This window comes from Mustela nigripes, chromosome 6, assembly GCF_022355385.1.
Source record: "Mustela nigripes isolate SB6536 chromosome 6, MUSNIG.SB6536, whole genome shotgun sequence".
In the NCBI taxonomy this organism is placed as follows: domain Eukaryota; kingdom Metazoa; phylum Chordata; class Mammalia; order Carnivora; family Mustelidae; genus Mustela; species Mustela nigripes.
In genome coordinates this window covers 106,992,086-107,008,980 of record NC_081562.1, presented here as the reverse complement: position 1 = coordinate 107,008,980, position 16,895 = coordinate 106,992,086, and the positions used below count along the sequence as shown (strand labels likewise).

The following is a 16,895-nucleotide window of genomic DNA, read 5'->3' as shown; positions in this document are numbered from 1 at the left end:
TCTTGCCCCCACCCCCCACTTTCTACAGCCTAATTCTTGGGGTAATATATCCATACACGCTGTGAAGAGCAAGATATTGAGACACTGCTGAACCCACTTACCTGGCAAGCCATATGGAAACAAGGAAAGAGAAAGATTATAAAGAAATAGAGGTTGGTAGAAAGACTACTTAGATCTGCTTACTGTAATGGAGGCTGGAAAATTAAGGTACAAGTCAGTGTCATGTATGGATACTGATTTTTTAAAAATTTTATTATTATTATTATTTTTTTTACCATGCTATAATCCTGCCCATTAGCAGCTGTGGCCCAATTAATATCTAGTACTCTGACCAAACAGATCAATAGCCACATCTTCCTTGAGGGTGGAAAGGAAGAAATGGGCAAAAGCAGACCTGGTGTGGGAAGAGGGTTTGCAGACCAGGCCAGACCTAAACAGCTGACACCAATTTATAAAGCAGAAGGGATGCCTCCCTTGGGTGACATGCTCCTATGGCTATGTTTATTCCTGCCGTGGGCTATCCCTCCCATCCTTTTCTCCTACTTACTCCAAAGCATACAAAATGTAAGGGATGGTGATTTCATTTTAGGGTAAAGCCCGCATCTGTTCTAGTTAAAGGTTCTGGGTAAAGGTATCATTTGCAAACTTTGGCACTTTCATTGTGACTGCATCCACTGATGGGTTGTGACCTTGTGGGCAGGTCCTGGTAGTGTGCTCTCCCAATCTGCTCCAGTGGCTACTCTCTCCAGCCTTTCCACCCCTCTGTTCTTCTCATGAAACCTTAGACTCCAGAGCTCGGGGTTTGGGTGATAGGGTAGGGAGGATGGGCTCTGAAGAAGCAGGGAGGTTGGCTGATGTCCTGTAATTCCTAAAATGGACTTGATCATCCATGGGGAGAGGGTGGGAGGGTTTCTCTTGTTTTAATTGTATTCAACTAAGACACATGGATTTCTGGGACAAATTATTTTTACACAGGGAATTATTCTGGAAGCTTTGTCAGAGCCAGTTTAATAATAAAACAAAACAAAACAAAAAAGGACCTGGCATTTTTAGTCTTTAAGTTACTTTAATATACATAATCTTATCTCCCTGCTCCCTCCTTTTCTCCCTTCCCCCTTCTTTCCTTCAGTTATTCAAAACCAATTTTGTGCCTTTCCAAATACTGGGTGGGGGGGGATCTGTTCTTCTGTTTTGTAGATTATCCATTCAATTCCTTCTATTCTATCTCCTTGTCAACTTCTGACCATTTTTCTTTAAGGAAGGAAGAGGTGGGTGAATTGCTGATAAAAGGTTAGAGATTATCACTGGATTCAGATTTCACCTGTTTTTCCCCATCTCCCTCCTCTTTGGAGGCTCTGAGCGGGGAATATGGCAGTTCAGCATATTTTTGTAACCTCTAGGAAACAGAAGAAGAGGAAGGATGTGGAAGAGGGAAGATACAATTAAACCAGCGTAGACATTGTTAAGAAATTTATTTGCAATTCTTGTTTTTTGTTTTTGTTTTTTTTTTTGTTTGTTTTTTGTTTTTTAAATAACATCATTCCTTAGATAAAAATGCAATCTTACAGGAATATACATAGCGTCTCACACAGAGATGACCCTGAAGCTCCTCTCGAAAGGTTACCCCTTCTAGATTCCCTGGCCTTTCTCGAGGGCGAGAAGGCGCAGCAGGCGAGGCCTTTGACAACGGGATTATTTGATGATTACAAACTGTACAATAGTATTTACAACAGTAAGACCATGAAGTCGTGGAGCCTGGAGAGGGAGGTGTGGGGTGTGCAAGGGTGTGGGAGTGGTGACAGGCAGTGGGATGACGATGGAGGACTGTCCATCTTTCTGCATTGCGCTGAGGGCAAGCATGATACAGACTGGTTTGGGGGCATGAAGTTGGGCCTGAGCAGGAGGACATGAGGAAAGAAGGGAGGAGGGGCTGTTTCTGGAGCCTCTGATGGGGACCCAAGTTCTGCTTGGCAGCTCTAGGGTATTAAAATAAAACAAGCAGATTATGAGAGTAATAGACATTCTAGTGCGTCACCAGCTGGGGACCTGCCACCCTATTTCTTAACGAACTTGTGTTTCTCCACAGGTTTTCTCGACTACTACCGTAATGGACGTGTCCAGATTTGTTTATGCCTTTGATATCCATGGCCTGTTTGGTTCTAGACCTTATTCCCATGAAGCTCTGGGAGAACAGCACATATTCTGGGCGGGACAGGAAGTGGCTATGGGGTAGTGCATAACCTTGTTGAGAAACCAAGAGGTGGATTACGAATTTGGGAGAATGGGATGCAGCTCTGATGCGTGGGTGGTGTGACATGTGCAAGTGGAAAAGTGCCCGTAACATTTGAGTCACTGGAGTGGCCTTATGAAGGAGCCCTTTGCACAAGGTTGTTTGTTTACAACTGTCAACGCTCCTTCCCAAGTTTTCTTTTTTTTTCTTCTTTTAAGCCTTGATGTCATTTCTCCATGTTGGGAAATCTTAGGGGGAGGAGGCTTGGAACAGGACTCAGTGACCTGTTCCTCTTTTGTTCTTCCTATGACTCTATAGAAGGGAGCCTTCTTGTTCCCCTCCCAGTGACAGGCTCAGGGGAGACTTCCGGCAGAGTGTCTGAGATCTGCAGCCTTCAGCCAGCCTTGGCTGTTACTCAATGCCAAGGCTGGTTGCCCGCTCACTGTCATCTTCCTCATCCCTCTGCTTATACGCTTGAGGGCTCCATGAACATCAGAACAAGAGTTCTCCAGGCTCGAACTGAAAAAAAGAACCATCCTGTCCATTTCTGTATTTCTTCAACATCGAAATGACCCTTCCTTAAGACGTACAACCTCTTCCACCAAGAGACTTCTTTGATAATGACCTAGGTGAAACATTCCTATGTATGAAGTACACAAGTAATTTTTAGATGGCAAATTTGTAGGAAATGTCTGATTTATGGGAGATTAAATGTCATGCTGGAATTCTTTCAAAACAGTAGGATTTTATCAAATCAGTAGATTTGATCAAATCTAGTAGATTCTGGAAAGTGGGGTGCATGGGATGTCCCCTCAGAGAGAGCACAGCTATGAGGAGGACAGCATGTGATCTGAAGGGAGAATATTTGACTTGGGTGATGTAACATTTCAAGCTTTTGTTTAATTATCTAGTCTTTGTCTTAATTCAGTAGAGAGAGAGGGGATTTCTGTGGAAGTCCCGACTCTGACTCCACTTTCAGTGTTGAATTGATTTGTTCAACTCAGCTCAATATATGCTGCTAGCAATCTCTAATTCCCTTCCAGAGACCAACCAAAAGGCTTTTCTAGTACACTGGAGAGATGAAGAGCCTTCACTACTGCATCTTCTCTGGAGGAGTCTCTGGAAATCACGTGAGGGAGAAGTTTGCTTGCAGAAGTGGTTGTATTTCTCAATGCAGATAAATAATATTTAGATCACAGTAATAATAGGGTTAGATGACACTAAATTCTACCACAGGAGGTTACTCTGCTTCACTCCCCACGTCTCTCTGTATAGTGCTCAGCCCTCTGGGAGGAAAACCTCATTTGTGCAGAGCTCAACCCCAGCACTAGCCCCATCCCTTAAGGAAGTGTATGTGTGTGCCTGTGTGTGCATGAGGATGAAAGTGTGTATGTGCATGTGTGATGTTCAAGTGTCTCCCAACCATGTGGGAGTCTGGCAGAAACCACCTGTTACATTGGTATCTGGCTTCACAAAGCAATGGTTCATTGTTTCGAAATTTAAAAAAAAAAGAAAAAAAAAAAAAGAAAAAAAAAAAGAGTTAAAACCAGAACTAGATTCACAAAGAAACTGTTAAGAATCTGCACATTGGACTCCTTTCAACCCTGTTCTTTTGATTGGATTGGGGGAGGAAGGAAAGTGGGGGCCAGGCAGGAGGCTGGAGTAGAGAGAATGGCTTGGGGAAGGGGATAATGATCCCATATCTGTTGTAGTGACATGGTCCCTTGTCTCTTTTCCTTGAGTCTCCTCCGAGGGAGTGGATGCGGAGCCTGGATGTGGTGACTAAGAGCTTCACTGTGAGCGACATTAGGTTTCCCATCATGCCTTCTGACTAGCTGGAGCTGATTTTAGGTGGCCTGCCAGCTAATGTGAGGAGAGAACACTAGCAGGGAGGAAAAACAGAATGGCAGCTATTCCCCATCTAGCCAGATAGGTTAATTTGTCTGGTAAAACAATGATTGAAATTTCATTCTTCTCTTTTTCCGAAGTTGATGCCTGAGGCATTAGCCTCTCCTCTGTACTGGTCATTTCCACAAAACAGGAACAGCTGCACAAGAGTCAAGACATGCCCTTTGCATTGCCTGCACTGTCCCTGCAGTTCCCTCTGTGCCGACAGTTTCCCCTGACCAGAGCCATGTCTTTACAATAAGCGAACTGGCCTGCACTCTTAGCAGCAAGTACGTGTTTTACTAAATTGAGGCTTAAAGAAGTCCTCTTGAAACCAGATTGCCCTTTTCTGGTCTCTTTGCTAAATGGTTTCTAACTCTTAGACAACTCTAGGTCCCTCAGGATGAAGATGCCTTCACCCTCCTTACCAACATTTATAATTATGGTTTGATGAGGCTAAAAATGTGACTACCAGGGTTATTCTGTATGGCTAAACTAGCTTCTTGTTACATGTCTTGACCTTTAGGAAAGATGAAACCCTTTTGATGACTTCCAGACTCTTCATTTTCAGGGTTTTCTTATTTCTCAGGCATTGGAAAGTATCCTTCTCCTGTGTTTGCCTTACTATATATAGCTGAATGATCAGGAGATGTTCTGGAAGGAAAATGGCTGTGAGAAACCAATAATTCACTCTAGACAAGCTCCTGAGGTTTGGAAGAAGGGTCACAGGATCAAGATGGTAAGGAAGCCTTGTTCCTTTGTCCTTGGACCTCCTAGTCAGAGTCAGAAGGTTTGGGGCAGGGGGACTATAATAGCCTCTAAAGCAGAGCAGAGAAAAATTCACGAAACAAGCAAAATATAGGAAAAAATTCTCCTCTTTTTGCCTCAAGACCAAAAAGAAACTTCTAGAAACAGGCAGAAAGAAGACAACTGAGAATCTCTCTGCTTAAAATAGCCAGGCATGTCACTAGTTATTAGAAAGCCAAAGTTTGGAAATAGAAGAGTCTGGGCCATTCAGAGGATAGATAAATACCATGTTTATCAACCCCCAGAACTTACACAGCATTTCTTCAAGTCCTGTTGGTCCTCAGCCATTGGCTGCTTTCTCTTGCCACTCAAGGGTTCTCAGAAGATTTGACAGTCATGGGCAAAGTTCTGCTCTAGATGGGGGGTAGACGTCACTTAGTACACTGCGGAGGAGGTTCATGATTTCATGATGGATTTTACCAGTCTGCATGATGACAGGTCTCCTATGTCAGTCCTCTTCCAGTCAGTCATGAGGTCAGGCCAGAAAGACCCATCACCCTACACGGGGAACCTCCGTCTGAAACTCCTTTCCTTCCCAGTTGCATGGGGCCAGGTGCTCCTGTCACTGCTGACATTGTCCTTGTAGGGTGCAAGGCTAGCCGGTCTTCTGACAGAGCTGGCTAGGAAGAAGTAGGGACCCTGTAAGTGTGAGTGGTGAAGGGCAAGGGGCCACACACAGGCAGGGCTCTAGGGGTTGCCCATGCCACTGGCCAATGAGATCTGGTGATGCAGAAGACAAGCCCAAAAGGAAAAAGAAAGCAGCATGAAGATTGAGTGGGTGTGTGAGTGTGTTGGGTGTGTGTGTGTGGTCAGTTAAGAGTCCAAATTCCTATCCAGGGACCAAATGTACAGCAAGAACCAGATAATCAATCCAAAAGGGCTCCCCTCTCCATCACAACTAAAATCTTAGCAGCACACTAGTACACATCTTGGGAAACTGGACAGAGGATACTCTAGAATGCCTTCATGGCACTGAAAAGAAACCAGGAAGGTTTGGATGGGTTGGGCTTGGAGAAACAGGAAGAAACCCTCCTGCTTCTCGATTGTAGTAAGTTAACCTGGGAGTATCTGGCATGTTTCTCCACTTTTTTATGGATCAGTCCTTGAAAGTGAGACTCGCCTTCACTGGGGAATAGACTTTCCCCAACTTTAATTCCTAGGTTGCTCACATAAGGGCTGAGAGTGCACCGGGAATGGAAGACATTCCAGTCTGGTTAAATTCTGGTTAAATCCTGGATGAATGTTTGGGTCTGTTTTCCCCAAATGACTTCCTTTTCAACCATCACTGTTGAATCTATCTGAAGGAAACAGCACTGATAAGCTGATGTTCTAGGCAAATGTAACCAGGTATAAGAGATGCTCCCACAGAGTCTCTAGTTCCACTATCACTGTGACCCTCTAATGGATCCTCCCTGGTCCTGGTCCCCTCCATGGCTGCCACACACATTAGGATAGATCTGGAGGAAATCCTGCTTCAGAGCCAGGAAAAGAGGAAGTAAGACAGAGCTGACTTTTGGATGGACAAAGGTTTTACCTGGTGGCTGTTCTCTGGCCCCTGCTGTCTGAGCTTGGGTAGAGCACTTGCCAGAGGGAGGGTTCCCTGCCCTCTAGGCAGCCCGACTCTAGTTCCATCCTCTCAGTCAGTGTATGCTTTTCTGAGGAAACCACTGAGGAAAGTTTGTGGAAGTGGACAGAAAAGCCAGCCACCTGTCCTGTGGGGGATGTTGATGCTCATGGTGCAGGACTGCCCCTAGACAAAGTCCAAATCAGAGAACTGGAGCAGAGTGGATAGAATGAAGACAGGAATAAGACATGTCCTGGTCTCTCAAAGCAAGGCGTAGTATGAATATACTTATCATATAGTTTTGGAAAAATGGAGGGAAACAGAAGCGAACACAAGATATGCAAAACAATAATGTCCAAACCTGTTTGTGGATCGCAGAATAATGATTTACACTGGTGATGCTTTTGCTCATTGTACAAATTAAAAGAATATCCGTTCCCTTTCCCCCAACCACATATAGAAAAGCACTTCAGAGTTCAAGGGTAAAGCTTGTCCAAATACACTCCAAATACAAAATGATTTACTTACATGCAGCAAAATATACAAGAAGTGAATTCAAAAACAAACTTAATTCAATTCATTATATTCGCTTGGCACAATTGCAATTCAGTTTTAAAAAAATATTTGTAAAATACTGAAACTGACCTGAATTCAAGTATAACAGTTTCTTCAACAGAAACATTATCAATGCAATAAAACATTACACGGAATATATCGAAGCAAAACGCCTTCTTGAGTTTTTCCCTTAAATTTCTCTGTGTGTGTTTTTTTTAAAATACAGTTTTAATGCCAACACAACGCACAATTGTATTTTTAAAATGAATATTATTGCATTGTTTTTGCATATCTTGTGGGACAGAAAATGCAAAGAGTTACTGATTCCCATTTCAGAAGCAGAGACAGTGGTTTGTTTTTGCTTTCAAATGGCCCCAGATTCAGATCTCCCCACAGTTAGACCAGAAAGGGGGAACTACACACTCATTCACGCATGGGCGTACTGTGTAGGTGTACATACACACAGATGACAGGTGCCCAGACAACCCACCACACACACACAAACACACACACTCAGACTCTCTCATCCAAGCTTCCTCTCTCTGGCACCCGGAAATACACCCCACATTAAAAAGAACCCAACTCAATCACCCATATGTGCAAGACCATATCAAGTGCATTACCTTTAAATTATAAAACCAAACCAAAAAAATTTTTGTTACTACCTACGGAAATTATAACACATTATTGCGCATAACACAATGGCTGGTAAAACTTGTCTACGGCGCCTCCACTGAACCTACCGTAGGAAAAGAAAACCACAACCGTTTAAATAATCAGTAAAACCAAACCTGATTTACAGTTGCAAAGGTGAAAACAGTAAGGTGGGTGGCTACAAAGCTTTTTAAACACTTCTTCCTCCCCTCCCCCTGGGAAAACAAAATTAAAATGAAACCAAAACAAACAAACAAACCCCTCCCCAAAACAAAAAACCAAAACTGCAACATGCTATCAAGAAAAACGTCAAACTGCAAAACAAAAGAGCGCTCAACAGAAGCTCAGCACCACCTCGTCTAGTCAAGGGCGGGCTGCTCCTTCCCTGGCAGGCAGTGCCAGCGCACCCTCGCCCGAAGTAGGCCTAGCCGCAGGTCTGGAGCTCGGTGGGCCTGTGCAGGTACCGGGATACTGACACAGACGGGTGGGTGGGGGGAGGCGGTGGCCACTGAGCCTTGGCCTTGAGGCTGCCACCCGCCGGTGGCACTCCTCTCCCCGTTGGGGTTCCTGAACTCCTGCCGCCGCCTCTTGCTTCACTCTTCACTTTCCAGGATGCTGCTGGGTCCTCGCTGAAGTCACACCCTTCTTCTTTCTGTAAATCCACAGGGCCCTGGCTCTATGGAGACAGTGAGGCTCATACAGAATATGTGCAAAATGATTTTTTTTTTTTTTACAAGCAAAGTTGAAAGACACCCGTTTGACATAGGGTCCTTTTGGTGAGGGCTACCGCAGGAAGCTGAGGTTCTCCTTCATGCCTGGAGGGGAGGGCAGGCGTCTCTTCTCTTTCTCTCCCTCCCTGATCCTTCCACTCCTCCTCACCACTCTACCTCTGTGGACACAGCACTACCTGGGGTTGCTGCCTTCTTTCCCCTCGGAAAACAGACTCTGCACACCACCCAACTCTGCGTCTTGTCCCAACGAAATGAATGAAGACGCTGTTCCGGTTAACTCCAGGTCACGAGAACAGTGAGGCACTTCTGAAACGAACCCATTAGGAACATTGAAACAAATAAAAAACCCAGCGTCTCCCCAGCCCGAGCAACTACAGGCTGCCGGCGTGGGCTCTGCTGTCCTGGCGCTCCTCCTCGCTCTTCCGACACGCCCGAGCCCCAGTGCAGCTCTCGCCCTCTTGGCCCCCCGCTCTGTCCTGCCCTGGGTCCCTGCAGTTAACAAAAGGTAGTAGGGTGCCGTTGGGGCTCTGCTGGGCGCCCCCACTGAGGATGTTGTCAGCGGCGTTCTCCATCTCCTCTATGGTCATGTCACATGCGTCAGCCAGCTCCTGGGTTGTGACCTCGATAAACTTGGGATCTTGAGCAAACTGCCCCAGTCCTTCTGAAATCAAGACCTGAAGTGGGGAGAGGGGGCAATGAAGAAGAACCAAAGAGGAACGTTATTCCTGGAAGTCAACTCTTTCCTTGTGGGCTGGAGCAAGGGGCCTGTGACTGGGAACTTTGGGAAGGGAGTGTGCGCACCCACGCCAGCGCCTGTGGGCGTGGGAGGGTGGGGAGGGGTGAGTTGGGGAGGGGTGCTCCCAGAAGGGAGGTGACCCGGAACATTGTCCAAGGAATCAGGGGTGTGTAGGCTGGAGGAGAGCTGTTTTGGCTGGGATACTCAAAAACTGTTGTCAAATACCTGAAAATTTGGCTCACAGAGTGGCCAAGGGGGTGCTGCCGAGGCAGAACCCGGCCTGCCCTATATTTTCTCCTTTCTGGCACCCTTAGTGCCCCCATATTATTTTTGCCCAGAAATCTTTACTCTCCTTTGGGGAAACTGTTAACTGTGCCCCTTGCCCACTGCTGGCTGACTGCTTTCGTGGGGGTGAGGATCCTGGTGTAGGATGTGTGCAAAACACCATGTCTGCACCTGTCTCTGCTCCAGATCCAAAGGGCCAGCCCAAGGTCCCAGGGCTGCTCCCTCCTTCCTAGTGGCTGCTTTAGTGACTGGCTTTGGGGAAACCAGCTACTGAGCTAAGGGCAGGGGATTAATAATGAAGCCTGGAATGCCTTTCTCCCAGAGCCATTTGCCCCGCTCCCATCACTCTTTATTTCCTGTCCTGCTTAAGTTTTCTTCAGAGATTCCACCCTGTGGGACACACTACATTCATGTTTATTTGTGATCTGTCTCTCCTCATCCTGGCATGGGCTCTTGAGAGCAGAAATTGTTTCTCAATTGTTTTCCACACCTACAACAGTGCCTGTACCTGGTCGGCACTCATTTGGGATTTGTCAACTGAATGGGGATAACCAAGGTGATGGTGGGCTCACTCCTTTATGGGAAAACCCTCCTCATTATGGAATCTGAAATCTGCCTGATTGTCAGGTTGATCTGTCGCTCCAATCCTGCACTTGACATCCCCTGCCTAGGACATGAGGGAACTTACGATAGAGGTCCTCCTAAGCCATCTTCTACTGTGGCCTCCTAAGCCATCTTCACTCCCTGTTTGCTTTCCTGACTCCCTCGACCAGGACTCATATAAGATCGCTTCTAGGGACCTTGCCAACCCTTTGTTGTGTCCCTTTGGACTTGTTCTAATTTGTTGAAGTCTGCTAAAATGTGGTGCCAGGAACACATTGGCCAGATGCTCTGGACAGGGCAGAGAATAGAGGACCTGGAAGCATTCTTGTTCTAGAATAGTGATTCTCAACCCTGGCTGTGCATTAGGATCATTGAAGGGCTTTAAAAAAATACCCATTTACTGTGTCCTAGGTTTCCAAAGCATCCCATGTTATTCTAATGCGTCCCAGGCTGGAGCACCACAGATCCTGAATTTTCTCTGTGTGCAACACAGCCCAAGCCCACCCCTGCACCTGGAGCAATCAGAGCTCCCCTCTGGCTGTACCCTGGAGCTGAGGCCAGGGGAACATTTCCTGGCCTGCGGCAGGGATATGCTGCTCAGTCCTATCTCTCTCTGCGCAGGCCCTACCCAAGCAGAAGCCTCTAGCATCTTGTGTGATCACAATTTTCTGCACACCATGCCCTCCTTCCTGGGAGTGAGAGTCTTTCTGGCCAAGAGAGTTGACATGTACTCCACTGGAGAAAGGACCAGAGACTCCCGTCCCAATTGTTCCTTCGAAGTCCCCCAGGGCTGCCCTGGGCTTTCCCCTCCCCCGCCAGCCAGGCGGTCCAGGGTCACTTACCGCTCCCACCAGGCTGCTGGCACTGCCGTAGAACGGCCGGCCCCGGGCCCCAGCCTGGCTGGGCACAGTGAGGGACACCGGCCGGGCTCTCCGCAGGGCGCTGCTGCCCCCACCGCAGGGCGCGGGCTCCCCGGACCAGGAGCTGCAGTGGATGGTCGGGAAGCTGCTGTTGAGTTTCTCGCTGGACTCGGCCCCCTCCAGCCGCAGGGTGGGGATGGGCTGCGGGGGCCAGCCTTGACTGCCGGGTGTGGCTGGGGGCGTGGCGCACGGCCTGGGGAACGTGCTCGGTGAATGGCTTCTCTGGAGGAGGGGGCTCAGGCCCGCCACTGCCAATGCCTGTGGACACACAAAGAGCACGAGTTACCGGGAAGGGCGGGCCTCTACTTTCTGAGCAGCTTCTGCCCACCGCCGCCCCCGCCTCCCCAATCCCCGCGGGTTCCACCCGGCCAGAGCCCGCGCGCATCGCCTTCCTGAGACGCTGCGTTCGCTTCCGCCACCCAAAAATAGATTTTGTGAACGTGCCAGTCTGAAGGGATCGCTTTCTTCTCTAAATTCGGAAAGCTGGGATGCAGTGGAATCAAGAGCGCCCCCTTCTCAGCGCCGGCCCTGTCACCCGGCAGCTGCCAATCCTCTGGCTTTTAGGTTTCTCATCAGTAGTCTAGAAAGAATGCTGCCCTCGTCGTCTGTGAAACCAGGACACTGATGCCCCCTCTGTCTTGTGTGCTTGACATAAGGTCTGTGGACAAGGACACCATGCGCCACAAAGATGTAGACAACCCGTACTTAGTTTTAATTTTTACCCTTAATCAGGCCATGAACCATGTCCTGCTGATCTTCAACTCAGCACCTCTCTGAACTGAGCTTTGTTTTTTTTTTTAATTAAAAAATTTTTTTTAATTAAAAAAATTTTACTGCTTTTCGAATCTCACACTGTATTGTGATTAAACCATTTATACACTGTGTCCTCAGGCCCCCACTATGCTTGAAAATCCTGAGGCTGGGGCAGGACACAACGACCAGCTCTGAGCTGGTGTCCACGGGAGGGTGGCACTGGACGGTAGGAGAGTCCAGCTGGTAGGTAGAGGGCCGGAACGCTGCAGCATGGGTTGGTGGGGGCAGTGGAAATGCACGAAGTGGGGGGGGAGTGTAAATAAAGAAGAGGTTCTTGACCGCAGCATGATAAGAACACATGGGTGAAATGAACTTTTAGAAATCTTTAAAAATAGAAAAGAGCATACCCAGTGTCCCCCCTCCTTCCATCCCAACCAGCCTGTCAGCCTCCTCTTCCCTCAGCTCTTGATGGACCCCAACCTGGGGTCCCTCGTTCCCTGGAGATCTGAGGGAAGTATAAGGCTGTGCTCAATATTCCAGAAAGCCCAGTAGGAATCACCTGTATGCTGGCCATGCCACAAAAGCTAAGCAAAACGGTGAATACTTTGAGCTGAAATAATATTAGCTTAGTTGAGCCACACTGGCCATCTTACACCTACTATAAGCTTTGATTGGCAGTTGAGAGTCTTTGGGTATTAAAAAAAAATCATCTAATTCATAGGCATGTGGTGAGGGAGTATACATTTGGAGAGGAAAAAACTTTGGGAAATTTGGACCCTAATTTTCCTAGAGATAAAGGACTGGCCTTTGATTCTTTGGGGCTTCCATTTGTTCTCAGATACTGAGAATATGTTAGATGCAGATGACTTGGATTTCACTGGCTCAGCTGGAGTCGGCCATGCCAAGAGCTATTTCAACTATCAGATTTCTCTGGACTTGTTTTCCTGATCATGTCACTGGCAGATTCTTTGATCTTTTCTATATCCAGATATCCAGGTATCTTGCAACTCTAGGTGCTGATGTCTGTGGAGGGAAGGTCTGTGCCATTGTAGGAAGAAAGGTCAGACAGAATCCTGGAGCTGCTGATCCTTCTGGACCATGTGAGGAGCTCCTTCTCACCAGTATTTCCTAGGTGTCCCCCCTCCCCAAACGACAGACTTTGTTAAGGTTCTCACTGGTATGGACGAGCCCCCTCTTTTGGGGCTCTTAGGGCCAGGGGCTAGGATCCAAGACAGGGAGGACTGAGTGGGGTCTTGGGATTTGCTACAATCATGGGGGGCTGTGTAGCCTGCCGGGTGCTGCCCAGTGATGCCTCTGAAAGTCTGGGCTACCTGATGATGAACCAGATGCAAGGGCAGGACTGTCTTCTGAGAGATGTCTCCGCCTTGATTCTTCTGTCGCTTCAGACATTCCAGGTGGAAGGAGGCCCTTCGACCTGCAAAGCCAGCCAAAGAACTGTGATCAGCACCAGGAAAGGGGACCTAGTTCTGTGAGGCTCAGACTCTGAGGGGTACAAGGAGCGGTGTGAGTGGCCTGGAGTAACCTCCTCCCTACCATTTGCCTCCCACAGCATGTGGATGCGTCCCATCTCCGCAAGCCCTGCCCTGGGAATCCTGTCTCACTGCTCGGGAAATCTTCCCAGCCCCTGCGTGGGGCTGTTGCAGCCAATCACCCGAGTCCCTGGCCCGTCACACCTGGAGAGAGAGAGGTGTGAGTATTTACCTAGTGAGGCAGAGCGGAGGAAACCCCTCTTTGGAGATTGCCGGATGTCTCTCTTGTCCTCCTCAGGCGGTGTTAATTGCCGGTTTTCATCATCCTGATAGGAGAGCCTGGAACAGAGAACTCTGGGGCTTATTTGTGGGGTCAGGAAGGGCCACCCCATAAGGACAGTGCCACCCCCTAAAGTCAGTTTGCTTTTTTCTTTTCTTTTCTTCCTTCTTTTCTTTCGTTCATTCTTTCTTTCTTTCTTTTTCTTTTTAAAGATTTGATTTATTTATTTGACAGAGGCAGAGAGAGAGAGCGAGAGAGACGGAACACAAAAGGGGGTGGGGTGGGGAGAGAAGGAGGCTTCCCGCTGAGCAGGAAGCCCAATATGGGACTCGATCCCATGACCCTGGTATCATGACCTGAGCTGAACGCAGACCCTTAATGACTGAGCCACCCAGGGGCCCCAGTTTGCTTTTTTCCTTAATGAAGGAAACCCCTGCTTTGTGCTTCCATAAAGGTTTGGGAAGTGGGCAGCAGGAACTCACCACCCCAGCTCCCAGCACCCCAGGCTCCTCCTGTCACAGAAGTTTCCAGCTCCCCATCCATAGCTTCTCGGCTCAGAAGCCTCACATTTCTGATTTACGGCAGTAGAGGCACTCTTGAGTCAAAGTTGGTGAGCAAGTTGGCAAAAAATTTTAGGTCCACAGGAGTCTTTCCAGGAAGAGCCTAGGCTCCTCTGTTTCCATATGTGGATGCTATTTTACCATGACCACTCCCGACTTCAGCCTGAACTTCTCCCCCTGTCCCTAATTTCTCCCTGCCTGCCCACCTTCATCATCAAGACACTTCAACAGCTATGTACGGACAAACCTCCAGTCAGCCAGTCAATGGAGAGCAGAGCTGTAAGGGGCCTTCAGGGGCATCTGTCTACCCAGTGACTGGATGAGTAGTCATTCTGGATGGGATTCACCGTAAGAAAGAGACCGGACATCATCCCATTTACATACACACCTAATAGAACTCAACTTCATGAACCATACTTAACCTTTTTTGCATGCCTTGTCCTCTGGTGGTTTCTATTCTACTTTAGTCTAGTCTATTTCACTAAATAATGTCAGTTGCAATCTGCTAAATTGCTTTCACAGTCTGCAGGAGGAATAGCCTGCAGGCCAAGAAGACCAAGGCTTTCTAACCCCTTCATTCTACAGATGAGGCCCCGGACTCTGTCCCTGGTGTGACTCCACATGCTTTGAGGACAGAGAATGTGCAGCCTTCCCTGCTTCGAGCATACTGGCTTCGACCCTTGGTACACATGCAGGAAAATTTCTGACCAGAAAACCTCTAAACCTTTCCTTTCATTTTCAACGTGGTAAGCTTTCCTTATTGCATTTTCTTCTTCTCCAAACTGTACCCACTCTTGAAGACCCAGTTTCTGTTGGATCTTGAGCCAGGAGTCTGTTATGGTCACTCTGACCTCTACCTCCTCTGAAGGTCCGTCCCTTTCATTGCTTGTATCACTCTGTGAGTGAACATCTCCATGTTTTTTTTCCCTCATCTGAGACAATTACTGGTTTGTAAAATATCTTTGAGTGCCGAGACTGGTTTAGTCACGATCTAGCAGAGTGCCTGGATGCACAAGAACCAAAATGGATGGAAGCATATGTTTTCCCTGATTTCTAGGGTATGTGGCCATGTAAATATTTAGAGTCTCTAAAAATCAAAACGCTGAGGGGCTGGTCCTTCCTTATTAGAAGGTGCTTTTAGGAAAGCTTCTAAAACAATGCACCTTAAGCTTTTTGAAGAAATACATTTTATGAGACTGAATACACACAAGCATACACACACATACACACCCACATATGTAGACAATTAAACAAATATTTCACTAAATAATACCTCTGTGACATTGGATACATGATTATCTATTGCCTTATTCTAACTTATGCTATTCTGTATTATGCTGTTCTGTCTTTTAAAGCGCTTATCACGGCCTGGCCTTCTGGACCCTGCGGGGAGGACTCTGGGGGTAGACACAGAGTTGCCTTTCATACGTCTCGGTTAATTCCAGAATCCTCTGCTCTTCAGCCCCTGCAGGGAAACCATGCCTAGACCATGGAAGAGGCTGACTGGGGCTGTCGAGCCTGCTGGGCCGGACAAGAAGGGACTAGTAGGAAGACGTACCAATACTGAGAACCCAGTGGGGGCATCAACTCAAGTGGATAACTCCAGCCCTCAGGAGGCTTCAGCCTCTAAAAACGGTGGGAAGAATCTAAGCAGTTACTGACTGATGACGTCAGAGCCAGGGAGCCCACTAGACAAAAGTGTAGAGGTGAAGTTCAGGGCTGGGGATCTTAGAGCCCAGCCCGAGCAGACAGTATACTGGGATGACCTTCGCAACTCCCAGCCCCAGAACTTCCTGGGACCCTGAAGTGGGAGGAGGAAGGCTTCTACCAGAGCAACTGCGAAGAACCAGGCCTCAAAGGACTTGGGAAGCTTGTGAGGGAGGCTTCCTCAGACCACACACAGTTTGAGAAAAATAATTCCCATTATGATCCATCCAGCAAAGAAGACAACCCCAAATGGCTCAAGGTCAACGTATGGTTTGTTCAGATGATGAAGTTATTTCATGACCCTGGTGCCTGAGCTCAAAACCCATCCCCAAGCTCACAAAGCCCCAGGAGGTCCCTTAAAAAATAGGGCTCTCTCCACTTGCCAGAGGCTCTCCATTCAGCCCCTGACCTGAGAGGAGTTCCTGCAGGAAAAGGAACCAAGTGAACTGGGACACCGTTGCTGGAATGGGCAAGACAAGACTCCAGAGAAGTCAAGCTTTTGTAAGACAGAAGAAGGTATGAGGAGGCTTGCTTGTTATGTCCACCTGGGGCTGTGTACATGGGTGTTTTTCATGTACCTTTTTCAACAAAACATTAATATAAAAAAAAGTGGTGACCATAATTAAGTAAATGTCACAGCCTTCTAATGGGTCTCGACTTGCAGTTAAAAAACCCTTCTCAAAAATTCCAGCACTGACAAAATCTCAGCCACTGTTTGCCAACAGTGCCCTCTGTTGGCTTTATTATAAGTAGTTTCATGAACATTTATTTGCTAATAGGTGCGTGCGCGCGCGCGCGCGCGCGCGTGTGTGTGTGTGTACTGAGTCTCACTATAAAATATATTTATGACAGTTGGTTTCAGTTAAAAAAAAGTTTATGAGACAATGTTTTGAAGTCTTCCTGAAAGCACCATATCATGAGGAAAGGTCAAACTAATCCAGGGACCGTGTGTATATGTGTGTATATGTGTGTGTGTACACGTCTGTACGTGTGTGGGTGTGGGTGGGGGCATGCATCCATGTCCCTCATGAGGTGACAGGCGCTTTGCAGGCATTCTTCTTATGTTTGGTCTCCCCTTCTGCAAGTCCTGCCCAGAGGAGGGATTCTAAGGGAGCTACCCTTCACCCCCAGAT

General features: G+C 47.6%; 1 protein-coding gene and 1 pseudogene across 10 annotated transcripts in view; one reads left to right on the top strand and one right to left on the bottom strand.

Annotated features, from left to right (window-relative positions):
* Positions 1 to 1,484: 1,484 nt before the first annotated feature.
* The window catches only part of CACNA1C (calcium voltage-gated channel subunit alpha1 C), a 641,635-nt gene continuing 626,224 nt past the window's right edge, over positions 1,485 to 16,895 (bottom strand). For all 10 annotated transcript variants that reach the window (XM_059403911.1, XM_059403906.1, XM_059403901.1 and 7 more), the window contains 4 exons: positions 13,448 to 13,554; positions 13,057 to 13,160; positions 10,895 to 11,230; positions 1,485 to 9,102 (listed from right to left, as the gene is read on the bottom strand). In XM_059403911.1, coding sequence (XP_059259894.1) covers positions 8,800 to 9,102; positions 10,895 to 11,230; positions 13,057 to 13,160; positions 13,448 to 13,554 — 850 coding nt within the window. In that variant the 3' untranslated portion in view covers positions 1,485 to 8,799. The remainder of the gene's footprint in view (positions 9,103 to 10,894; positions 11,231 to 13,056; positions 13,161 to 13,447; positions 13,555 to 16,895) is intronic.
* On the top strand, positions 15,534 to 16,871 carry LOC132020197 (thymocyte nuclear protein 1-like; annotated as a pseudogene).